The 26,964-nt window shown below is 41.7% G+C and overlaps 1 protein-coding gene across 1 annotated transcript in view; it reads right to left on the bottom strand.

Moving 5' to 3' along the window:
- Window positions 1-26,964, bottom strand: part of LOC147668717 (phosphatidylcholine-sterol acyltransferase-like) — a 302,002-nt gene that overhangs the window by 8,430 nt on the left and 266,608 nt on the right. The window contains exon 3 of the mRNA XM_086948485.1: window positions 24,377-24,492. Coding sequence (XP_086804611.1) covers window positions 24,377-24,492 — 116 coding nt within the window. The remainder of the gene's footprint in view (window positions 1-24,376; window positions 24,493-26,964) is intronic.

The raw sequence follows: 26,964 nt of genomic DNA, 5'->3' as shown, positions 1-26,964 counted from the left end.
GTGTTAGAGAGTGAATGCCTCTCTCACTAGTGTCTTTATGAGTAACTACATATGTTTTAATCTTGTATATATGAGAATTGATGTATATAAGTAAGTATATGTGAGAGTGAGAGATTGAAAGAGTTCCTGTTTAAATAAGTATGTGTTTCTATAAGTGATTGTTTAAGAGAGTAAGTATGTGTAAGTTTCCTTAGAAGTAATGTGCTAATGTGTGTATAGTTGTATATGCAAATAAATGGATGTTTATTAGTTTATTTGCATGTGTGAGTATATGTATGAGTAAGTTTTTGATGACTGTCAGTGTGTAACAGAATGAATAGGGGTATCACTACATATGATGAGTGAGTATATGTATGAGTGAATACATAAAACTGTTGGTGAATGTGTGAATTTGTATATAGATGGTGAAATTACTGAATTGGTTGTTGTAACTGGTATGGGTATATCCACTTTTTTGTTAATGTTAGTTTCTATTTTTGAATATGTGTTTCAAAGGTTACTTTACAGTGAAAGGAGGTCTGTCACTGTGTTACAAGGATGGTGTCATCAGTGATGTCATGAGTGATGTCACTGACCATGTCATGAGTGATGTAATATGTGATGTCATCAGCAGTGCATTGCACGCGCAAGTTATAGTGAGTCCGACTAACTATAACGTGGGAATTTCAATGGTTTTATATCAGTAAAATTTCCAGCTAACTATAACTGGTGTGAAACCTATGTTTTTTTCAGTGAATTTAATAGGTTTTTTAAATGCTAATTCCTAACTATAACTGGTGTGAAACCTATGGTTTTTTCAGTGAATTTCATAGTTTTTTTTAATGCTAATTCCTAACTATAAGTCTCACTTTATAAATAAGACTGTTAGCACTCTAGTTGTTCTTTAGAACACTCTGGTACATTCTGTCATTGGGCTACAGTTGGGCTACATCTAGTTGAAATTTGGGCTACATTTACATTTTTTGGTCTCTGGTGGCCATCTTTGGGCTACATTGGGCTACATTGGACTACATTTGGGTTACATTTTGGCATTTTTGCATATATATATATAGCCCAATGTAGCACAATATATATTTTATCAAAGTTAATTTTCGTAAAAACCACTTAAGAATAGGGCTACCAGTCCCTACAATTTTTCCCATTTTTTTTTTTTTTTTTTGCTTTGGAGCGCTCCCGGTGCGCTTCCCGGGGAGCGCCCCGAAAAGCGTACTTTTATAAAGCGCCCCCGGGCGCGCTCCGAGGAGCGTCCCGTAAGCGCCAATATCGCGAACGAAAACATGATCATGACGTATCGCGTAGCCGCGTCCGCGTGATACGCACGGCGTAAGCGCACCCGGAAGTACTCGAACGAATACGATCGCGCAACGTAAACATCCGACGCGCTTACGCTACGCGACCCAAAGCGCCCCCGGGCGCGCCCCGGGGCGCGTAGCGTAAGCGCGTCGGGTCATGTGACCTGAAAATAACACTTTTCATTGGTTCATAACAGTTTTAGTTTCATAATGATGAAGCCCCTGGTCTTGTGACCTGAAAATAACACTTCTCATTGGTTCAGGACAGTTTTTTTTCTAAATGATGAAAGACCCCACCTTTTTTCCTTATTCTGACTTTGTCCTTTGACTGAGGAAGACCTGTTTGTACATCTCTGTACCTTTTTGATATTAATAATGGCTTCAGTAGCAGCAGCAGCTGGTGCATCTGCCCCACCACCACCACCACAACCACCAAGAGGACCACCTCAAGATTATATTGGTGGTCAAGAACAGGAGGAGGAGGAAGAGGAAGAGGAGTAGGGGAGGAGAAGATGGCTGCCTGAAGAAAATACCCCATACAAACCCAAGCCACACATTGTATGGGAGTTTTTTTCAATCCCAGAGGGCAAGAAAAAAGTGAATGCGCCCAAGGTAACTTGCCTAATCTGCAATGATGAACTTTCACGGGGCAACCCAAACAAAAAATATTCATTTGGTAACTATACCATGATTCGTCATATGACCAGAAAGCACCCAAACAACTACTCTCGTGCTGAGTTCAGGGAACTGGCCAGTAACCTCCCCCAGTCGTCAAGGACCACCTCCCAAACAAACCAACCCACTTCATCGGGACCAGAAACATCCGAGATGATGCCTTGCATTCAGCCAAGATTTGCTGATTTTAAAATCACTTGTTCTGCATGTGGCAAGCTTATCGCCTATGGTGAAAAAAGCGTTAAGCTCATCGTCCTTGCAGGTGATAATCACAAGTGCCCCAAAAAGAAGTAATTTTTTGGGTTTTTTATTTTTTTGCTCCAGTTGAGCCAGTTTCAATTCCCTTTTTTTGTTTCTCCCCCTTAAAAAATACAAAAAAAATATAAAACTGTTTTGAAAAGCCAGAAAAAGTTCAAAAAGTTCAAAAAACACAAAAAAAATATAAAACAACAAAAAGAAGAAGAAAAAAAGTTCTTTTTAGAACTACCTCCAATTTCTAAATAAAAACTTCATTTTTTAAAAACTGTCATCTTTTTCCTTCATTTTACGCTCCCCGGTGCGCTACCTGGTGCGCGTACCGGGCACTTCCCCCGCGCAAAACGAAAAAAAAATTTTAAATGCCCCGCGGGGCCCTTTTATAGCCCCCACATCAAACCTAGGGGGTCAAGGGGGGGTCTACCCTGCCCCCTTATGGTCATTTCCCTCTTTGTTTTGCCCACCTCTCGTGTCTCGATCCTACCGAGACACAAGATGGCGGCCGCTCCGGACTGTTTAGAATGTTTACAGACAACTGAGAGCCAATCAGCTTTCTGCGCGCAAGTCGCGTGGCGCGCCTGGAGCGCTCTCCGGTGCGCGCACCGGAGAGCGCCTATAGATATATATATTTTTTTTAACCTAAATTACTCAAAATCCACTGCAGCACATATCTTGAGACATAGCAAAGGCACATCGGGCTACCAGTCCCTACAATTTTGCCAAGTTTGGTGGAAATCCATTCAGCCGTTCGGGCTAAAAGTGAAATCGACCGCCCTATGGAAATTAACATGGGGAAAACGCGTTTTGGGACCCCCCTTTAATCTCGGCCCCCGCTTGACGTATCCCCCCCAAACTTTCAAGGAAGAACCGGAGCTCGACGAGACCATTTTCAGGAAATTTTCAGGCAGATTCGTCAACCGGTGCCAAAGTTATTCCAAATAGAATTTTGAGATTTAACATTGAAAAAAATCCTAACTATAACTACCTACTGGCGACCGCCAGTAGGTAATATATATATATATATATATATATATATATATATATATATATATATATATATATATATATATATATATATATATATATATATATATATATATATATATATATATATATATATATATATATCAATTGATAAATATATATCAAAATTAAGAATTGAGGGTATATATTTGACATGAAAATGTGTTTTTTCATCAGAACTCATCAGCTGATATTTGGAGAAAAAATGCTTAGTTTCCAAAATATACTTAAAACTGATATTTGAGTGACAAATCATGTGGCGCTGAGGAGATATTTTACAAGTAGGATTACCTTAGCGCCAGGGGCATCAGAGCTATGACTGGTATGTATTACCCACGTGAAAAGGTATTTTTTACATTACTGCTGGCAACCTTGCCTGATACACTGAGGTGATGGCTCATAGTAATCTGGCACATTGTTGTCCATAATGTGATTTTGTCTGATTTGGTCACTGATATACCACTAATAGTATTAATAGCTTTGGATTATCTTCATTGAACATAAGTAGATCTTATTACTGAAAAGGTTGCCACCGATCGATCTAAAACGTTTACTATGGCGTTTGTGCCCAGGCATCCTAACATGCCTGGGGTGCATTTACAAGGATATCCTGTTGAAACTACACAGATATTTTCATACTTGGGTGTTTGTTTGATGCAAGGGGTAATTGTGGACCCCATACTGCTAAAGTGCGTCAGAGATTTGTAAACTCAATAGGATATATTTTCAATCTAACCTGTATCGGGAAAAAAACATGTGAGGTGTGCAGGAGTAATTGTCTCCCTATTCTTACCTATGGGTCTGGCATAAGGCCTATTCCAATATTAATTCCCTTCAGATTGAACACAATAGGGTGCTTAAGCTGTTCTTGGGTGTCCCTCCTGAATGCCCAACCTACAACACGCACCAGGAGTTTGGGAAGGAATGTGTGGCTGATAATATTAAAATGGCCCCCTCTGGTCCTGTGCTGCTCTATCTGGGATAACCCACATGGATCATTTAACAGGGAGGTTATTACTGATTGCCTATCATGCAATAGAGGACTGAGAATCCCCATGGCTCAAATATATTACGACAGAATTGATGAACCTGGGGAGGCCGGCCCACTGCCATGACTGAACACGTAACAGTCTGGGTTAAAAAAAAGTTTTAAGGCATTGAGGCACTGCCAAAGGGAGAAAATCTCAAAAATTACTATAAGGGGGCTACGCAAGCTCCAAACTACACCAGCCTTGAAGCCGTACCTAGACTGGGATACACTACTTTTAACTCGAGTTAGGCTATTCTTAGTAAGATGGCACCTCAGTTTCCCTCTTGGCCCATTTGATCCAACTAAGAGCCATATTATCAAGAACGGCGATAACGTTATCGCCGCTTTAGCGGCAGGAAACTGCCTCTAAAGCGGCAATAAGGGGCTTGTTAATATGCCCTTGTGAATTCCCATAGAAACCCAGGTTCTGGTCTGAACCTGGGCGTCTATGGGAATTCAAAAGGGCATATTATCAAGCCCCTTATCGCCGCTTTAGCTGCAGTTTCCTGCCGCTAAAGCGGCGATAATCTTATTGCCGTTCTTGATAATATGGCCCTAGCATTTTATTATGCCTTTGTGATAAATCCTCCACCCAGAGCCTACTTCATTGTTTTTTTGGGTCAATTTTATTCCATTTTCACTAAAAGGTTTTGAAATCCATTTATTAAATAACGGGGAATCAGAAGATGTGTTGCTGCCTTGGCATACCTGCAACAACTTAACTCCCCATCTAATTGTGTTAGCATTTGTTCTTTTTTTAAATGTGCTATTTTTCATTCATTGAAACTTTATTTCTGCTATTACAGCCATAAAAGCACATAAAAAATGTGCAACCACATAAAGTTCAAATCACAAGGATAATCAATTATCACGTAGAAAAGTAGATGGTGCACCAAAAATTATAGAATACATTAAGGGAAAATGGGCAATAAAAATCATCACTTTGGGAGAATTGGTTATTTAAGAGCTACATTAAAAACATAAATGATCATGTGAATACAAAAACCAATTAAAAATTCATGTCAATGGTATATCTAAGCCCATCATCAACTAGCAGCCATTGGAGCAGGTATTAATATGTTCCATATTAGCTAATCAACAGGTGCCTACACTTACAAGCATAAATCTTACATAATCCGTAATCACAACAAATGGGTAAAAGTAGCAAGTGTTATAGATACTCATATCAATTTTTGAGCAAATGACTTCATATACACCACATTGCAAATAAAAAATGTGAGATTGCAACGACAAAATCCGGGTCGGTATCTGTTTTTAGAATCCTAAAAAATTCTATATAATTTCTAATATCCAGGTTTCTGCAAAGTTGGATCACCCACTTAGATCTAGGCCTCTTATAGGCCAGACAGAAGAACACCACATGAATCACAGTTTCTTCTTCCACTAAACACCCAGTAACACCCGCCCACTTATTAGTTAGGTCATTAAGTGGGAGTTTCCCATATCTGAATTGCAAAAACACCTTTTTGCTAAAGGTGGTTGTACAGAATATAACACCCTCTCAAATTTATATTGATACTTAATATCCAAGAACCCATACGTTAAACTGGATGGGTTCGCCATCTGTGAGATAAGTGTCAGATTGTGTTCCTTCAGTGCACTAACTAAAGATTTTTGGGAGATCGATATACACGTCTCCTCAGGTGCAATCCATAGGTCCTCCCTCCCCATTGCTCGAAATGAATCCCTAATAAAGGACAGCCAGGGGATTCTGCCAGCCCCGAGGGTGGACAGCACCGCTTTTAACACCATGCGCGCTAGCGGAATTCCGCTTACACGCTGGGGTTTGCGAAAACGCACTTTACGTGACGAGCTGGGCTCGTCATCAGCGTGCGAGGAGGCTACGCCATGACGAGCCCAGCTCGTCATCAGCGTGGAAGGGGTTAATTCCTCCCTATAGTGGGCCAACTCTGGCATGCTCCAAAGCCGTCGTCAATACAGCAGAGGGCGCAATGAGATTACGTCCGCAATCGGGAGGATATCCAAATCCATCCTCAGTGGTACTAGGGGTGTTTTTTTGGGCAGGCTTAAAATCTGTCTAATAAAACTATTTTTGTTAATGTAAGGACATTCGCTATGTTATGCCCCCACAATTCTGCCCCGTACAAGGTATCTCCCCTTGCTTGGACTTTCTAAATTTCAACTGGTGGGCTTATGACCTTTAGGGCACAACTCTTGTGGAGTTTTAGGATCACCCAATAGCCTGGGTTAGCTTTAGGTTGGCCTTATTGATTTGTGGTCCCCACCCCATTTTGTCATTTAGGGTAAGACGTAAGTAATCGAAGATGGGGACCCTTTCCAGTGGTCTATCATCCATTCTAGGATGTGGGCAGTTTATGGAGTTAGCATTGAAGACCATATATTTTGTCTTTTTGATGTTAACCACCAGGTTCCTCCTCTGGCAAAACTGACTAAATTTCTCTAATACACGCTGCATCCCCATTGATGATTTCGAAACATTAGTGCTGGAAATTTGCTGTTAGCTAGTTTTGGGGGGTCGATATCCTTGACGGCAAGAAGATCTTCGATTAACCCGTCAAGGAAAAGCGAAAAAGAGAGTTGGCGCAAGTACACAACCCTGCCTCACCCCCTTTTCAACAGGAAAAGGTGCTGTCAATTTCCCATTCCTGCCGAACCTCGCTCTCGCGAATGTTCCCTCATGGAGACGTATGAGCTGGTGGCATGAATAAGGTGGAGCCCCATAGCCAACATAATGCCCCACAAATGATCACGGTCCACCATATCAAACGCTGATTTAAGATCCACGAATGTGAGGTACAGGCTCTCACCCTCCAAGACTATGGGGCTTATTATCAACAACTAGCGATATTTATCGCTAAAGAAGCTTAGCGACATTTTTTTTATCACCAAGCATCGCCGGATTTTATCGCAGAGATAACGTGCTATTAGCAACGTTTATCTCCAATGCGATAAAATATCCGGCGATAGCGACAAAATGCGTGAATATCGCTGGAAAACCAGCGATATTCACGCATCATCGCCAATAGGGTCTTAACCTGAATATTCACCTCCCATTGGATATACAGGTTAAGAACTGGTCTGAGCAGGCGTTAGTTTCCAGCGATATTCATGCTTAGCGCGATTTTTTTTATCGCTACGCCTGCCTTGCTAATAGGCGATAGCGACGTTAGCGACTGCTTTCAGTCACTAACTGGTTGGGTACGCCCACTTTGCATGTCATTAGCGATAAATATCGCTGACATGCAAAGCGGGCCCCAAACCGCTCGCTATCACCTAAAAGCTGTCGCTAACTGATGTTAGCGACAGCTTGCTAATAGAGAGATGAAATTATCCCCGGCCGCAAAAGCGGCGATAATTTCATTTCGCCTGCCTTGATAATATGCCCCTATATGCTTCCAATAGATCAGTTGTAACCTGAATAACTGATCTATTATTGATGTTTTACTTCTAAAGCCTGCTTGCAAGGGAGTTAAAATGTTGAGGTCCTCCATCCATTCTTGGAGTCTGCCTAATAGTACTCTGGAAAAAAAAGTTGAGTTACATCAATAAGGCTAATTGGCCTGTAATTTACGGGTTCAATGGGGGACCCCTTTTTATAAATTGGAATTATCCCTGCCCCTGCCCACTTAGTGGGGGGCGGCAAACCTTGAAGGATTGCATTGAATAATAGTTGAAGGTATGGGGCCCACACTACCTGTTCGTTTCTATACAAGTCCCCGGGGATTCTATCTAACCCAGGGGCTTTGTTTGATAATACCTTAGCAATGGCAGCTGACACTTCAGCCAACGTACAGGGCGGTGGATCCCCAGAGAGATTTAAAGTTTGGGAAGAACCGAAGTCCCCCTCGTACTTGGACCGTTGTGTGAGCTTGACTACAGATCCTTAAAATGAAGATGCCAGGCATCCTCGCCAATATTAGGCTCAATGGTAGTCCTTCCCTCTATTCTTCTGGTATGGACTAAATTACAGAAGCCTCTTGTGTCTTTATGGTCCAAGGCATTCTTAATTGCCTGCCATCTTTCTATTTCCCATTCGGATTTAGCTTGCAAAACAATTTTTTTTAAAAAGCCTTATTCTTAGACTATCACCCCTCTTGAGGGATAACAGCAATGCTCTCTTTGCATCCCTACATGACTGATTATAACAGGGATTTTTTTCTCTATGGTGGTTACTCCTGGTGGATTTACTACTATAAAGAAAATCTGCCAGGGTTGCTACCAAATCCTGGTGGATTTTTCCAAGCTCTATATTTTCATCTTCACAGGTACCATTACCTGAGAGAAGGCTTGCCTTTTCCAAGAGAGGGATAATGCGGGTGTACATATCTGCAATCGTATCCGGAGATTGAATGATTGTACCCCAACGGATTCTTCGCCCTCCATCAACCACTTCCAAATTTTCTTGTCGGTGAAACTCAAAGGCTTGCCCTATTTCTTCCAATTGGGCTTCTAGCATGACGACCAAAGGATTATGGTCACTTTATTCCCGGGGACGGACACAAAACTTTACAACTTTGTGCCAGATTTCAATGCTTATTTGGATGTAGTCGATTATAGTAGCCAGGCCAAATTTATTAAAAGTAGGATGCCCAGGATTATCATCCTGAAACCTGCCATTGCAAACCCTCAAAGAATGCGTGAGGGTAAGGGAAGTCAATTGCATGAACAAAGGGGTCCACCCCCTTATCGGGTAGGCATTGGATGCAGGCATTGACCATATTGAGTCCTCATCGCTAGTGATAGATGATGACAACCCATTAAGGGGTTCAAAATGACAATTAAAGTCACCACCTATAATGAAGTACGCTTCCCCTGAGAGTGTAACAAGATGGCCACCAAGTAGTCCAGTGTTGGGGATGTGTGCCCGTAGTTAATTGGCCTGGAATAAACATTATTAATGGCCAGCTTAGGGACATCTCTGTTGATGAGAAGAATGCATAAAATATCTGGTGAGTGGGTATCTATTCTCTTCACCGTATACCCTAAATGGATACCCACCCAAATACATAGGCCCCCCCCGATGGTCTACCTCTCAGACCTTTCACTGCTGCTTCACTGTATGCTACAAAGCCTATTCTATGTAAGGATTTTAAGGCCCGGGTTTCTTGAAATAGGCAGATTTCGTGGGAGTCTATAAAATCATCGCAGTCAGGCAACTCTAGTTTGGCCATTAATCCCGCTATATTCCATGACAGAATCTTGGGGCCATTTAATCTTGTTTCCATCCAAATCTCAGAAGCCACCCCCAATTCTCGTCTATCTATGGCTTCAGAGGGCCCAAAGTTATTATCAATACTCACTAGGGTTTGGGACGTGATCTCTCCTCACTAATTGTAGGATTATTAAGTTTAGCATCAACTAGAGGTTTGCCCACCTCAAGCACCAGCTATAGCATCTCTAGTTCTATCTTCAGGCCCCAACACCTCGCTTTGCTCGAACTGTTGATCCGAGGACTCAGCCCCCATGCCCAGGGTGATGGCACACCACTGGTTGGGCTGAGTAGGAGGACAGATGTGGGTCGGAGTTAGTCAGTCCACCATATCAAGGACGCTGAATCTATTGCTAAACTGTGCTATTAACAGAAGAATATCTATGTTGTTCTAACTACCTTCTAAGTACTCTTTTGGGATATTTCATGGCTGCTTTTTATCTATGAAATGATTTTGTGTTGGTTTTATGGATTTTTAGGTTGCTGTTTAACATATACCCTCAATTGCTCTTTGGGTTTTGTGTAATTTTCTGTTACTCTTTACATGCACTTTAACTGTTTTTATATTAATTGGTAGCAGGAAGAAGGAAGGCCTTAACAAGGCCTGGCTCGGCATCAGCCAGTTATGATGCTGAATATATGACTGCCATAATTTCTTTGTTTCTGATACCATATTTTGTATTTCTTTTCCAGGGTTTTTATATACTTCATTATGCACAATGGAATATTTTATTGATGTGATTTCGATATATATTTATGATTACATGCATAACCAAAATAACGTTTTTGACTGATTGACTAACTAACACCAAAGTTATATGGGCATGAGCTTAAAGAGTGCGGGGGAAATGTCTACACTCATGAACCTAAGGAATAACATCTAGCATGGTCAGCCCTACCAGAAAGTGTATATCGTGCACTGATGAGCAAAAGGTGAATTCTACCAGCGGCAGTTGTCTGTTCCATCAAACATCCACCAAGCTATCCTGACTCAGCCAACAGCTTCCTAGGTGACCTTCTGATTCCATTATGTTCTGGATTGAAGAAACAGGGCTTTGTGCAGATGTCACCACACGTTTTGCCCCGATTTGGAATACTAGATGCTGGCTTTCTACTCTGACAGTGCCCTGAAGCCTGCTAACCAGGCTACAGCGAGGAGAAAATCCTGAGCACACACAAGTTAATACAGAATTGTAATAAATTCTTTGTTCTTGGTTTCACAACAACAGCGAAGGACAGTTGGTAAGTGCAGCAATAATGTTTATTGCGCCAGCCGACACGTGTTTCATTGGAGTGAAATGCACTCCAAATCTTCAGGGCCCTCGACTGGTGATAATTCCAACCCAGTCCGGGTACAAAGGATCTTCAAGTCAGGTGCGCCAGTTGAGCGTAGAATACACAGTGCTGTAGAAAGCGGCCGTAAAGGAGTAGTGTTGTTGCTCTCTCCGGGTCTTGATCCAGACCTGGAGAGAGCAACAACACCCGTGCAAGCAAGACCGAACGACTTCCAAGGGCGGTGCCGGCTATTTTCGCCCATTGAGGCTTCTCGGAGGACTGCTCCTTTACGGCCACTTTGTACAGCACTGCCCTTGCAGTCCCTGACGCCTAGAGCACGAAATCAACTCTCAGGAACTGACTAAAAAGTCTATTCTGCCCTCACCATGTGTGGAAGAATCAATGCACTGTCTTTAATATATATCAGTCAATCCTAAGGAAGGCCTCCTAAAGCCCAGGAGGCTGGGTGCAGTATATAAAAAGGCGTGGAAGCGTAAGTGCAAGCTTATATGTCCCTATAGTGCCTTTATACCATTAAATGATACTATAAATTGTGGACAGTCCATTGGATAACATGAGCTTGCACCCTGGCAAACCCGAGATTGGCAGCTCTGTTATGGTACCACCTAAATAAGTCATGTTTGGTATCAAACAATGTGTCTTCTCATTCATGACCTCGTGTCGATGTCGATCTGGTACGCGTCCAGATGGCTACCTTAGATGTTGCCCACCAGCTTGCCATAGCTTCTCTGTGCTGTGGCCTGCGCTTGCTGCCACCAAGACAGGATTATGACCTCCTGCCAGGCAGTGTGAACACTCTCAGGAGTCAGGAACAAAGACCTGGGTAGGAAGGAGGTCACTCCTCCACCCTCCCAGGAAGGCTAGTAAAATGGCACATCAAGGTGGTGAGCTTCAAACACTGCACCACCTCCGATATGCATCATGGCTGACTTCCAGAAGAGGAAACAGTACTCCCCCCTGCCCCAGGCAAATTTGCACCCGGGAGCACAGGAAATAAAATATTCAAGGAGGTGTACACCCCAGAAGGCTAGCCAAACCTTCAAGGTGGGCAACCTGGTCTGTACACTGAAAGAAAGGTTCTGCTATTTTTAGAAGTGGCAGAATTGAAGGTTAGAGGCAGAATAGAGTGTTCTGGGTAGAAAAGGTGACTTACACCCCTGGATCTGGTCACCTCAGGGATGGACTAGCTATGGGCCATTTGCACCCACCTGCCTAACTCCATTAAATCTAGGATTTAAGGGTGACCCCTGACACCAGAACCTCATTTCTGAACAACCTGCATTGAAGTGGACAAAAGAAGAGACCCGTGTCTGTGACAGCAGGACTTGCACAAAGCAAATGAGGGACACACTGCACCTGTAGCAACACTCCTGGAACTGGTTGATCGAAACTCGTCCTAAAATAACTCTCAGTTCCCCCAGACAGAGGGACCCCGATGGAAGCCTGAACTACTCTAAGACTCTCCCAGACTAGTGGCACTAGTCCCCTGAAAACTGCAGGTAAACTAACGATCTGGATCCAAAGAACTGCTGGCCATCGGACCCTCCATGGGATTGTCCAAATCCAGATGGTCTGGTGTATTGTGGGCACTGTAGTCCTGCATTCCACAAAGTTAAATGTAGTTACCATGTTCCACCAGACGTCAAAGTACCTTTTTCCAAGGATTGCCACTGCAAATGCAAGTTGGTTGCAAGTCTGGCAACCAACCCCTTCATTTAAGCTGCATCTAGAGGGAACTAAATCTGACCTTTGAATGACGTCAGAAACCACACTGTTGTGCTTTTGCATCTTGTTCTCCAGCAGCACAGTGTAAGCGCTAAAAGCAGCTCCTCCCTCAGCTCCTTTTCAGCACCAGGGACAGCCAGGACAACTCTGCACCTGTGAACCATGAACCAGGAAAATGTAACTGACTATTGTAGCCTGGTCCTGGAATCTGCTTCACCTTTACCTTGCAAGGGTAACATGAAACTTGACCTGCAAGTGCCCATTGTCACTAGTAGATTTTTCCATTGAACGCAATGGTACATTTTCAATGTATTATTTTGCACTGATTTTGTATTGCTTCTAAATCTGTAACTCTGGGTAGATGTATGCTACTCTGTTCATTTTTATGTCTAAATTCTCTCGAGTTGTGTCAATTACTTATCGACCATGTTGGTACTTTGAAATGCTTAACACATGTTCCTCTAGTAAAACCTAACTGCTATTTACCACACTACCAGGGCTGACTAAGGATTTATTAGTGTGAATCCAAGGACTATCTTTAGGGTTTGGGAAAGTATTACATGGTGTAGCCTAATAACCATCATCACATAATACTCCATCTTCCTACACTGTGTCTATTTGTTTAAAAATTGCCTACTCATACCATTGTGAGAGAGCCTAGATTATGACAAGTCGAGTCTGCACTGAATTGCAGGCAGTCCATGTCAGGGCCATAAAAGTTGATGAGTGTTATATGTAAGCACTCCAAAACGCCCTGTACTAAGAGGTACCTCCCTTCAAGCTCTCCTACTTCCTTCACTGTCCAAAATGACCATCCCTTTTTCACTCATATATCCACTCTCTTGGGACATGTGTCATATGAACCAAAGACCACCGTCCTCCAATTCTGCTAGTCTTAGCTTTTTTAACCTGTGTGGTCAAGTGTGTCTCTTGTACAAATTACATGTCTACAGCATATCTGTGCAACTATGTTGTAAACTTTCTTATCATATGTGCATTGTTCAGTCCTTTCATATTCCAGTTTAGCATGTTCAGAGTAGAGAATGCTGCCTACTATCCAATTTGTGCTGGGAGTCACCATGCAGGTGCCTGATCATGAGTGGTGATGTCTCATTCTCTGCAGATCAGTCGGCAGATGTGGGGGTCTATATGTCACATATAGCACTGTGAACTGTTAATCTCTTGCAACTACCCACACTTCCCTTACCAACTGGCAGCAGTACGCATCCGCCCTACCCATCTTGAACTATCTTAATCAACCTTGAATATCTGTCAATTACAAGTGTGGGACGAGTTAGGGGTGAAAGGTCCACGACACAACAACCGCTGCATTTTCATGATGGCGTCTGATTAAGTATAGATACTAGTGAAATCACCATAGGCAGAGCCCATACCAGCATTGGCATCACAAATATTCATGGGGTCCTATAAAATTATTCAAGCAAATATAGCATAGATCTGTAGTGTAGGCCAGGCCACCAAGGCCAGATCTATATTAGAAATCAAAATGATGTTGCTAAGGGGCATAGCCAGGTTACCAGAGTTCTCATCTCAAAATTAAAAAATGTGGGAAAGAACTCCAAAAGATAATTTAATTTAATTTTAAACACAACTCATGTAAAATTCAAATATATTTGATCAAGTAAAGGGAGGAGAGCTGAGGAAGCTCAGTGTTCGTAGTTATTCCCTGTTGAAGACAGTTTATCGAGCCCTATCTCTTATGGCTCAAAAGTGCCCATGACCATTTTTTATTGTCTCGATTCCGTTTGGACCTCTTTCATTATCCTCTAGCCCATCCACGTGGTGTACATAGAGGGCAGTGTCTCTCACACTGTGGTAGCGACGGAAAGTCTCCACAGGATATGATTAACTTTTTAATGTTTTGTAGCTTTTATGAGGTTCCAAGAAAGTCTTTTATCATTCCTATTCTTAAGAAAGCTAGTTTTAGACAGGTTAGGTCTGCTTTTATCTTTTTATAATTGCTTTCTAAAAATTAGGTATAACACACTCTCAGCTTTTTTAAGGGCTGCAATTTGCTTTTACTATGGATTTATCAAAAGTGTCTGCTATTTAACTTTGTATCATGTATTGGTTTTGTTAAATCATTTGGTGAAGTCTTTTTAATGGCGTTTGTTTGACTTTTATGGTTTTCATGTAAAAACCAAATAAAGTTAAAGTTGATGATGATGATGATCAAGTAAACAAAACCACATTACATAATTTAAATTAGAGAATCTCATCATTCCTATGAGAGACATTTTGAGAACACCATTGTGGAATTTTAATGAAATAATTCATAAACTCAATTTGTTGGACTCCATTGAATGTTATTGTGCAATGTAATCTTGTACTGAAGATTAAGTGATCCTAAAAAGTACATATCCCTCATGTTGTAAATTACAGTAAATGTTTTTTCTGTTGTATTGAAATCATTTTCTGACCCAATGGATGAGCAGCACAAAACTACAGCTCATGTTTCTTTCCCTGAGGATGGTTTCTAATGTTGTAAGAGCGTAAACCAATAGTTACACACAAGGAAATGTTAAGTGTCAACTCCTTCAGGGCAAAACATAAGAACTGTCTATGGTATCCAGAGTTACCCTAGTCTGTGAACTTGCAGAGAAAGAAAGGAAAGGAAAGGGTGTGCCCGAGTTAGTTGTGCAAAGTGACCAGATGTAGAGAAAGATGATACACACTAGGTATGCTGCCGAAACATTATTTGTGCGACTTCTAGACTAAGGCCCTCATTACGAAGTCTGTAAGAGTTGCCTCTGACCAACACCGTTTCGGTGAGGGAACTGCCAGACCATCGGTCAGCAGTTCAAAACACCTAATTCAGACGCGACCGCACATAGGGGCCCATTAGGATGTCGGGCGGATCGCCACCGCCATGCAGGCGGTGGCAATCCGCTCGACATCTGTGACCGCCCGCCACCTATTTTCCCCCGCCAAATTACAATGGCAGGGGGACCGCGGTGGACGGAAACACCGTCCGCCGCTTTTCCGCCCCGGTCGCCTTGCGGCCAGGGCGGAAAAGGGTTCATATGGCTGGCGGTGTCTTCCAGACACCGCCAGCCATATTACGATGGCCTCATGCAGATGCCTTTGAAAGGCATGCAGTCTTTACTTTGGGGGCCTCCTGCGGGCCCCCATGGTGAAGGCGAGAGGGGGGGTGGACATGGGGGGTACCTGTGCTGCATTTGCATACACAAAGCTGCAGGCACCGCGTGGTGCCTGCCGCTTTGTGTATGCAAATGCATGCCTGCATTTTTAACATTGCAGCGGGCGGTGCTTTCAGCACCGCCCGCCGCAATGTTAAAAATGCATGATGCGTCCGCCAGTGTGGCGGGCGCATCATAATTGGCATGGCGGGACCGCCGCTCACGTCGCGGACGGTCCTGTTTTCCACAGGGATGGCGGACGGGCAAAGTCCATCCGCCATCCTAATCGGCCCCATAGTGTGGTTGGAAACTTCCATTTCTCTATGGGAGCTTGTGGGTGGCCAGAAACTGCCTGCAGTACAAGCCCCCGTTGAGAAATGGAAGTTTGTGAACATCACTGAACCGTGTTGTAGGCCCCCTACCCTCCGCAGCCTCCTCACCATCCCTGCCACACAGTGCAGGGATGCTCAGGGCGGCACTATAAGTGCCCCCCAGGCCCAATTGCGGAGAACATGGAGGGAAGGGGCCCTGCTAGGTGCCCCAATGTCGCTTTCCAACAGCTTTTCATGTCCAAAAAGCCAACATGTAATGGCTGCCTGAAACCAACATCATAATCCAGATGGCGGAAACACCATCTTTAAGGGATTATGGTTAGATTCTGACCAACGGAAAGCGTTGGCCGGTCACTCCGATGGCTGTTTCTGACTTCACGCATCGTAATGCGTTAGTCGGACTGCAGCAGTAGATGCCGTCGAGCTGTCGGTTGCGGTCCGACCTGCATTGTAATTAGGCCCTTAGTGTAAAGAGAAGTATATACAAAATTAAAGTTTTGTCAAATGCAAAATGAAAGTTGAAAAACATTGTTTAGTACCTATAGTAAAGGAAATAAGTATAGACTCCAATATTAACATTCGGTGTAAGTTAGTAAGGTCTCTTCTGAAAATATGTAGTAATGAGATCAAATCTGAGGTATGACCTTAAACATCTTTACTATAAACTAAAGGATGTTAAAATGATCAAGTATGATTCCACGGGGAGGAAAAAAGTAGACACCACTAAACAGAAAAAATTATAAAAGCTGCTTTTTCTGGGAATTACACATAAGCTATCTGCATCTGATGCTCATGAACAGATCAATTACCAATAGAAAGAAATATGTGTATGTCTTTAAATTAATGTGCATTGGTCATTTCAATTGATGTGCAAAGGAGCACGTCGGTCCCAACACATTGGTCCCCACAGTTCAGGAGAATTAGTGTATATACAGCAGCTGACATTAACATACCATTTGAAATCAAAAGGATATTTTAAAGCCAGACATAATAGGTTGTAATATCAATTGGTGAAATAAATGATTATGTAAAAGAGAAACCTTAGTCACACAGAATTTTGGTATGATGGAGTTACATTGAAGTTATATTTAACTTTGTGCTGGGAGAGCATATATGTATCCATAAATATACTTTAAAAGTAATTAAATACTGTCATTTAATTTGGTGGGATTAAAAACGTGGTGGTGCAGCAATTGAAAGTCAATGCTGGTAAACAAAATACCTCATTGTAAATTCAGGTGCTAAAAGTAACCTCACAAAGCATAGTGGCACAGAAGAGTGCCTTGTTGAAGTAGTAAAAGAGAATGCAGGCGCCACATTTAAGATGGGCAAACTAGGAGAGAAATATGTGCTCCATAAAAGGAAGAGATAAAAAAGGAGAACTATTAAGACATCCGAGAGTGGCTACTGTAGAAGAAGTATTGAATAACCGTACTAAGAACAGATACAAGTTTGAAAAGCGATGTTACCACAAATGATCATTTAGTTTGCATGCCAGCGGAGTATCAAAAAGGAACAGTGAATAGGAATGAAATAAACAGAAATAGAGGTATGTGGCACTGGCCATCCAAAGGATAGGGTGTACATGTTTTCATTGAGACTGAGACATGTGAGTTCAACACATTGGCCCAAAGTTGGATGTACATGGAGAATGTAACAAAAATGCTTTATCTGAGGGACTCCCATAATGAAAATATCTCATTTCAGCTATTTGGGTATTTTATCTTCTGCCAATATGAGCGATTAATAATCCAGAGATCAAAAGCAATGGAAGCGGTATGTGAAACAGTTTCTAGATTCGCAAAGTAATTGAGGCCACAAACCACCAAAAGAAATGGTCATGTTGTTTAAAAGTAAATGTTTGCCAGTGGCTACTTATGACTTGGTAGGTGTAGCTCCCATCTTGTTATGGGCCAAAATGTGGTCTGCCCCTGAGTTAAAGTTTACCCGTAGTATCATGGACACTGCCTAAAAGAAAGTAACGCGCAAATCATCCCTTGGTTAAATTATGTTACAATCACTCTCCAAGATTTTGGTTTGATTCATTTATGGACAATCACAGACAACATTAACCCCCGCCTTAAGGCTCAGATCAAGGCAAAGTTTCTCGAGCATTAGGAAAAACTGAGACTTGATAAAGCAACTGACATGGAAACAGCCCAATATTACATATCGCTTTCCACTAGTATGGCATAGAGCCCTTTATTCTTTGGGTCAAAGCCTTTGAACAGAGACTTTATCTCTCCCGGTTCAGACTTAGTATGATTCACTATCTAGGGGTTTTTCCCATCACAGGAACATAGTTGATTTCTCTCCCGAGCTGTCCCTGGACGGGGTGTCCTGCCAAACCACTAAGCACTTTAACGCATTCTGCCCTTGGTATGCATTCCTGAGATCAAGGTTTTTATGCTCCCTTTTTAGTGTGAGATCTTTTAAGTCACACAAAGAAGGTCCGAATTTCTTACATGTCCATAGTCCATAAGTCTTCAACGATCTGCTTCGCTGTTCTTAATTTTATTATCCCGGGGATTATTTTAAGAAAGAAATAGGCATCATGAACTTATGTCTGATTGTCGAGATTTAAGAACTGCTACTTAATATTTTATATTTATTCTTAATGTTTTTATTATTATTTTACTAACATGTTTTTACTAGTTTTTAACATGTACTTTTTTGGTCTTGTTTGACCGAATAAAGATATTTATTGATTGATTGAACAAGATAAAAACAAGAGTTAAAGGATGAACTACATAAGTATCGCAGAGAAAATGAATGTGTGTTAGCTCCATAATATTTGTTCCATCAAGTGTTTCATATTAATTTATGCCAAGAAAAAGGACAGAAAAAAATGATAATATGAATGACTCACAAATAAAAGGTAATGATTATCCCAGTGGCTTTGGATACAAATGATAGAGTGAAAGAGACTCTGTGTTTAGAAGTCAGAGCAGCACTAATTTGAAATGAGTCAGCCTATTAGTGGAGAGTAGAAAGTTTAAGGGCCTTATGTAGGTAGTTTATCAAATTATTATCCAAAACAGTTTCATGTTGTGTCAGATACAAAAAAATAATTGTATTAAATACCGTTATCATTGAGAGTCTATTCATATGTGTTGTTCCTTATATGCTCACTCATTCACTGATGTTAGAATCTTGGATTAACTATAGAGTACTTCATAACTTAATTTACCGCCTTAACTTAAGCTCATTAAAATAAGCAGATGACACAATATCATGACCATTCTGTCTGGTATGAATATGCTAACATGAACATGCATTAATAACTATATTCCAGAAGACTGAAAATACACTAATTTTACTAAATATGGTAATCTTTTACATAAAAAGTGCTTTGTCTTTGTTAAACATATAATCTACGCAGCACAATTGAGCTATCCATTTGGCCTCCATTTTTCTAAGCCGCAAATCTGTATCTCCCCCCTCCTGGGAAGTGGTATAACAATTTGTACACCATGAAATTGAACCTTTGATGTATCTGTATTGATCTTTAAATTGGATGTCCAATGGGTATTTTGTGTCATCAGCCCTAATAGATTGTATATATTCTTTCCTTCAATGGATGAATCATACTTCCCAGAGATGAGTCGACAAAGGAATATAATGACGTAGATGCAATATTTGGTGTTAAAGGTGATGAAATTGAGGGGCAGATTTACAAGGACTGGCGCATCCCTGCATATCAGCAGGGATGCACCAGGTAAGTTGTGTCACGCAAGTTTACCCTTGCGCCACCACAGATGCGCCGCATTTATAATGCGGCACATTGTGGCGCAAGGATAAGCAGATGCCTGACGCATCTGATGGCGTAAGGGCGGCGCATTGCTGGAGTCAGGTCGCAAGAGCAACACAACTCCAGCAATGCTCCGGGGCTGCCCATACCTAACATGCTGCGTCACGCCTTACGCCTACTTCAAGCAGGCGTAGGGGTTTGATGCAGCGGTATCGGAAAAGTGACTCAGTGAAATCTTGTAGATTTCACTGCGTCAATTTTCCAAGGCTTTTTCCGACGGAATGCCCACTCTGCATACATTAAACATGATGCAGGTTTAATGTGGCGCAGGGCTTTACAGCGTGACGCATCTCCCTAGATGCGTCACGTTGTAAATAAGGTGCAACATGGCGCATGGTTTACGCCGCCAAGCGGCGGCATAAATGTGTCGCAAGGGGCTTGTAAATCTGCCCCTGAGTTTTTAGTGTTTGTGGTCAGAATTGGACAGCAATTCATAGCAGCTGTTTATTGAATATATGCATACACTACACTTATCACATTTGTGGAAACCTATGGTTTAGATTGTTACCCATCTTCTTTTTTCCCTTACAGTGCAGGAAACTGGGGCAGAGTAGAGTACCTTACTCAAGAGTTGTCCCCTTTTGCATATCATCTTTGGTTTTTCCACTAACTCGTGTCCGTCGTAGGAACATCAATTTTATACAAGACTATGGTAGATATCCTTTCTGTTATATCTCTGAGGTGTTACGGCTGTGTTCATTTTCTGATTACCACCATATGTGTGGCTCTTTAACAGGGATTTCCTTTCAGTTTGGGTAACCCCATTTTGTATTACAGGGATGACCCCACTCAGAAAGTATTTTTAGTTCATGTCCTGAATCCCATGCTTAAAGTCAGATTGTGAGCTTCAATTGTTGTTTAATTTTGTCATTTCACCAAAGGTATAGTGTTGATTTGGGATTTTGGATGTGAGCTTCAATGCAGTAATGTATTATACGTGGTTGGTTTCCGGCACACTTTTCTTTCAATTATATCATCTTGCAATGTATAATTCCAAATCGAAGAAATCAATTTTAGAATACTATATTTAATTGTGAATTGTACCTTACATTGATTACTAATTAAAAATGTGACAACATTTGTAGCTGTTTCTATTTACCCTTCCAAAAAAGTAGAATGTCAACCATTAACTCAGAAAAAACGCACTCTAAAAATGCACATGCTTCTTTGCCTCTCAAACCAGCCCATAGAGAGGTTTGCCTATAATGCGGAAAATTTCAATTACATAGCCACCCCTTATTTCACTTTGAACCAATGGTTCTTCTGAATGAAGACATTATTTTCCATGATTAACATGATCATCTGAATAATCATTTATGTGAAGTGGAAAAGGGTGGCCGCTTGTTTGTCTAAAAAGTATTTGATTCTAAACACCATTGGAATTCGTGAGTAAAGTGAAAAAAACTAGAGCCCCTAGCAATGTGTCCAGTTCCCATGTAAAGTCAGTGATTGTATTCAGAATATCCTTGGTACCAAATATGTACGATGGCAAGTTTTGAACTAATGAGAGTAAGAAGAAGTTCACAAACTTGGAGATATTTTCAACATGGGCTCCACTACCTGAGATAATAGGTCGAACTGAGGGAAACTTACCATTATTGTGAATTTTTGTAAGAACATTAGTGCAAGGTGAAGAAGTAAGTAAATTGAGCAGAAATATGTATTCTAAATCTGAAATTAGTACCTCCTTGAGAGCTCTATACAAAAAGGTTTGAACTGTCCCAATTATTAAGGGAACGAGGTTATTGGACAGAGATTCATGTGATCTGTCATCTCTTAACTGTCCATACATTTCTTATTTACCCTTAGTGAAAGACATTGCTTTGCCCTGTATAAGCTTCCCTGGGTATTACTGGGGAGGAAAAGGAGCCTTTGTTGAACTCAAAATGTTCTGAGAGCGGTTTCCAGGATAATCAATGAAGGAATGATCCAGGAATCACCATGCATTTATTCGGTAGGCCCCTCTCCTTTTACACAGTGCGACATGTTGTCACTTCCCTGGTGGAGTGATCTAATATACCTCCTGAGAATATACATGAAAGTGTGAGTGTATAGACTTCTGTGATGGGGACAAAGAGGTAGTCAATACGCAATGTTGTGCAGGGAGTAGGTGAATCGTTTGTACACTATCTTCCCCTCTAAGATGTAAGCGACAGATGTCCATAAGACCAATCGTGTCAGCCCACTCAGAAAGGCGTGGGGATCTGGTTGTGGCTGAGAGTGAATTAGCGCTGTAGTGAACGTTCGTTATGGCATTAAAGTCTCCTTCAATGACTTTCGTTCTCAGCAGGGATTTCGTTGACAGCTGTGTCATTGCTTTTAGATTAGAATCCAATAAAGAGGGAGAAGCATAAACACTAAGAAGTGCCCCGGAACAACCCTACATGAGCCTGGTTACCATTTTGATTCTGCCCAGAGTGGCAGGAGACATTTAATGTAATCTAAGTGGAAAGGATATCTGTAGTAAGATGGCAACCCCTCCTGGAGCCCTGGGTGTAACTTGTGTGATATAATAGGTGATTTCCCAATTTAGTTCTTAAGTTCAAGATATGTGTGACTATAAACAGTATAACCCTGAGGTTTGCACTCAAACAGTCTATTCCCTTTCACAACCCTAGTCCTGCACCGCTCGCTGTGGTACTTTATGTAAAATCACCATGTTTTGCCATCATTCTTTGTCTCTCAATGTGTATTGCCTCCTCGGTCTCATGAGACAGTAATCCATCCATCAAGAATGCTTTCAAGAGGCACTATTAGAGGACCACACCTTTGAGTTCCAGGGCCTGAATGCACAACAGTCACCTTCAACGTACCCAGGAGAGGACTCCTGCTCCTCTTTGCATTGGTTGGTTTGATATAAAGAATATAATATACTCCTGGCTATCCAGGTCTCAGTGTGTGTGCACTAATTTGTATGCAGAATTAGTTATACAATGTGTTGATCCTTGCTTTTATAAAGTTACATTGGATACATCTTCTGCCATGATTTGCTGGTGTTCTGTAATAATTTGTTTTTTCTTTGTTCGCCCTAAGTTGGCAGGGTATGCTCAGACGTGATTCCCTTGCTCACTTTGCCACTGGATTCAAGCAAGCCGGGCTGAAGATGGCTGGAATGCCAGAAACCAGTCCTCGGAAGCTTGTTTCCGGTCCAGGGAAGACATGTCTTGGCAGTTCGGGCTGGACTGTTCCCATGAGGCACAGGGTGAGACTGATTTGCATATAGCCATGTCTGAACTGGGGTGGTGGAGTGGGCTAAAGAACGGTGATGGATTAAACCCAGATCAGTTGTCTGGGGGTGAGTGTTTGTATTGTCAACTCTCCGTCCATCATCCCCTTTGGTTTTTCTTTTTTCTGTAATAATTACCTCTGGGAACACATGTAGAGTAATATTGCTCTGAGTATTGGCACTTAGGGCTTGATAAATATCTTGGCAATAAGGATACTCCATCACAATGGTGTAGCCATACTGCCAAGACAGTGGTCTGCATGCCCATCTTAAATGTAGGCAGAACTTTGGTTGAATCACAGCTGAGACTGAGCTGTCTCTGCCATGACTAAACCTCTCCGACAGCCTGATGGCGTAAGGGCCGCTGGAGGCAGACCTCTAATTCCTCCCAACTAATTAATATGGGTGGAATTAGACGTCAGTTTTTACTGCTTGTCAGCACCAGGAAAACCTTGGCTGTAAGGGGCAGTGAAAACCTCAAAAATCTTCCCTCACCTACGGAGAGGTCTTCCATGGCAAGGGGAGCATTTTCTATTTTCATTTCAAAAAGGAAATTCCGCTTCGGGATTTTCTTTTAGAAAATTAAAAGGAAAACAGTTTACCCTATGGCTCCTTCATGCTTATTGAAGCAGTACTGCAGACTGCGTAAAGCACTGACAGGAACCGCTGTGACGGTGGTTCCTGGCGATGCTTTAAGAAATGACCACCAGGTTGATGGTCAATTCAGAATTTGCCAGAAGTAGGTGCAGTCAAAGCGACGGAGTAAATTACTCTTTCGCACTGACTGCCAAAACTCCATCTACAAACTTAAAAATCTGCCCTTTAGTAAATTATGTGATAAAGTATTGAAAGATAACTGCTTGAATGTTGCCAAGATGTTTTTGTTTGGGAAAATTAGGCATTAGAAGGTGGGAAATTTCCCCAGAGGTTCTCAATGATACTATCTGTGAGCTGTGGCAGTGACATTTCATAACAATGAAAGATTCTTAGGGATTGTGTACTTCCAGGGAGTTTCCAAACATGAGAACAAGAGTGGAAAGAATGATTTTTGGCAGGTGCTAATGAGAAGTATAGCTTGCAAGAAAGGTTTCCTAGTTTCTGTGTAACATGACTGTGGCAAAAGAAGCAAGAGTGTGCTGGAGAAGGTGCTGTTCACTTAGGCCACACATTAGGAAAAAAGACCTGTATACCTAAGTAGTGTTATGTCTGAATTAAACGATTTTGACTATTCCCAGTGAAAGCTTTTTTCTTCTGGTAACCTATCCATTGTCTTACGTTATTTTAGAGAAAAAAAACAAAAAAGAAGATGTTCTAAGTAAAAATTTAATAGAAATGTACCTGCTAGTTTGGCTTTGTCCAGGTATTCTACAGTATGCGTCTTCCCAAACCCAGGTACTCTTATGTCAACCCCTGGGGCATTGGATGTTGTTCGTGTTGTTTTGTTGTAGACCACTCTGCAATAAAAGAAAAAACATATCATGCCAATATTGGAAATTCATAAACCACAGTCAAAACACTCATTCAGATCTCCCTTTATACGTAAGCCCTCACTATGAGTGCCTGAATAATTCTGGTATGTGCAGAAACTACTGTTAGTCAACCAAACTCCAAATTTCAATAAGTGCATTAACACCCACCACATTCCAGCAGTTTTACCTGGATACATTTTGACAGATTTGACCTGCTGAAATGTATTTCGAGCAGAATGCCCAGTGATTATCCAGACATGCAAACTGTGTGGTGGTAAGCACCATAATCTACATTTTATTTTCTGTTATTGGGAACAAGATGGTTGGTATTTATCACACCCATTCAATCCTATTAATTTATTTTATTGATTTATCAAGTGTGCGATTACCCATTGGGTGTTCTGGTGCTAGCCAAACAATACCTTCTGCATACGAACATTAAATAACCTAGAAGCCTACATTAAATAGGGTTTCAGTGCTCTGCGAAATTTAAGGTTTAAATTCTTACCCAGTTGAGTAAGATTTTATAGGGTCTGATAAATAATTGTCCAGACACTGCTCACTTGTGATGCAGGTCTTGGCCTCTGACTAATGATAGTTATGCCCCACTCCAGGTGAACTTTGTTACATATTTCAGTATGCCTCACTTATTCCATTCCCCTGGATGGCACCATTTGGTACCTAAATGGATAGAGAAGGCGAGGCTGGCAATGACCGCAGACCTTCTGCATGGCAATGTGACCAGGAATCCTTTTATGCTCTGTGCACCATGTGATAATCAGTCCTTGTCATCTACCAGGATATCATGGAGTTTGATAGCTTTGGAGAGACATTTATTTCAATATTCCTATTCTTTCCTACCTAACACACCGCTGGTGACGACAGCTGAATACGGCGTCACCTAAGGTATCTGCCAGTCACCAACAACTCAGCCGTAAACCTACCCTTCGGTAGGACGGGCCCTCCAAAGGCTTAGCTCTTGACTGTTGTGGCGACTGCTTGGGGCAGGACTTCAGTTTTCCTAACTGGCTAACGCGCCAGAGTCAATCTCAGTCTCTATTCAGAGATCACCAATCTCAAAGTTACAGAGAACGTGATCCAATCAATGCTCGTAGGCTGGCAGAACGTCCTTCATTAAGACCAGCTTATCACTTTGACATAAACCAGATTTCCCAGTCTTTTGGGTCACTGTGCTCATCACCTGGCATGCAGTGTGTGTCACCTTGTGCCCCTAGACTGACAACCAGATCTCCATTCCATCACAAAGTGATTGAATTTTCTGTTCTTGAAATACGATGTGTCCTCTGCCGATCACAGTACTGTAGGTGGCACTCTCCATCACAGTTATCACACTTGCCCAGGGATCAAGTGTAAATAAGTGATTGTGGCCCACAAAATGACGTTTTTCACTTTTAAAAAGATATACTCTGACATGTTCCTCTTCTTACAGTGGAAGCAAGTTAGCATTCCAAGAACATTAGGAAAAACCCAGAAAGTCACTTGTTTGTGGGGAGTCAAAAAATGTTCCACAATAGGTCATGGACATAAGTAAATCAATTTCCAGGCTAGGAATAAGAAACTAACAGCCCTAAAATTGGTGGTAGAGTAGGTGAAGGGGTTTCTCCACAGTGAGAAAATAAAGTTTCAAAATGACGTTTTACAAATATAATATCGTTTTACATGGGTAAATATAAACTAAATACAATTATGTACAAATCCTCACACACGTTTAGAAGTAAATACATAAAGTTGCATAAATATATCACAATGATGCTTGTCTTTGTATTTTCAGATGTCTTTAATTCAAGATCTTAAGACTTCTTAGCCAACACGTGTTTCGTCGCTGTTACAGGGGATTACTCCGTGACTTCTTCAGGGCTGAAGTCAGTTTCATGTAGTCTCTTAATTCCAACCGGAAGGGTCACTTTATACATCTGGCACCCAAAAAACTATAGCAGCATCAAATAAATGGCCCTACGACGCAAATAGCTCCTTGTAAATATGGCCCATTATTCTCTACTAGAACATTTCTGTTCATCAATCAAGGAGATCCATTCTTCTATTTCCTCTGACATCCATCACTCTCAATACACAAACTTCTCTGTCACCATGCACCAGTGTATCTCTCTCTACCAAATGGCAGTGTCAAGGACTATGGAACGCAAGCAATGTGTCTCTCTCTATGAGCAGTCATCATCTCCAAAGCATAGAAGGTTAGTTTGGTATGCAGGCTTTGTGCCATATTTTTTTGCCAACAGACATTGCGTCACCTGCACTTCAACACCTTATTAGTCAGCGCTGCCGTTGAAGATAGGAGGATGCCTGTGGGTACAGTGGGGAGGGGAGGGGGGGCATGTGACGGCTCCCCTGTTAAAAGAAAACAGCAATCACTGGTGTCAAGAATGTTTGCACTGCAATGAAGTATCCGCAAATCAGTTAATTTTTCCCCTGGTAAAT

Source organism: Lissotriton vulgaris, unplaced genomic scaffold, assembly GCF_964263255.1.
Source record: "Lissotriton vulgaris unplaced genomic scaffold, aLisVul1.2 SCAFFOLD_1144, whole genome shotgun sequence".
Classification (NCBI taxonomy): Eukaryota; Metazoa; Chordata; class Amphibia; order Caudata; family Salamandridae; genus Lissotriton; species Lissotriton vulgaris.
Note: the sequence above shows the minus strand (reverse complement) of the source record. Positions and strands in the feature narration are given on the sequence as shown.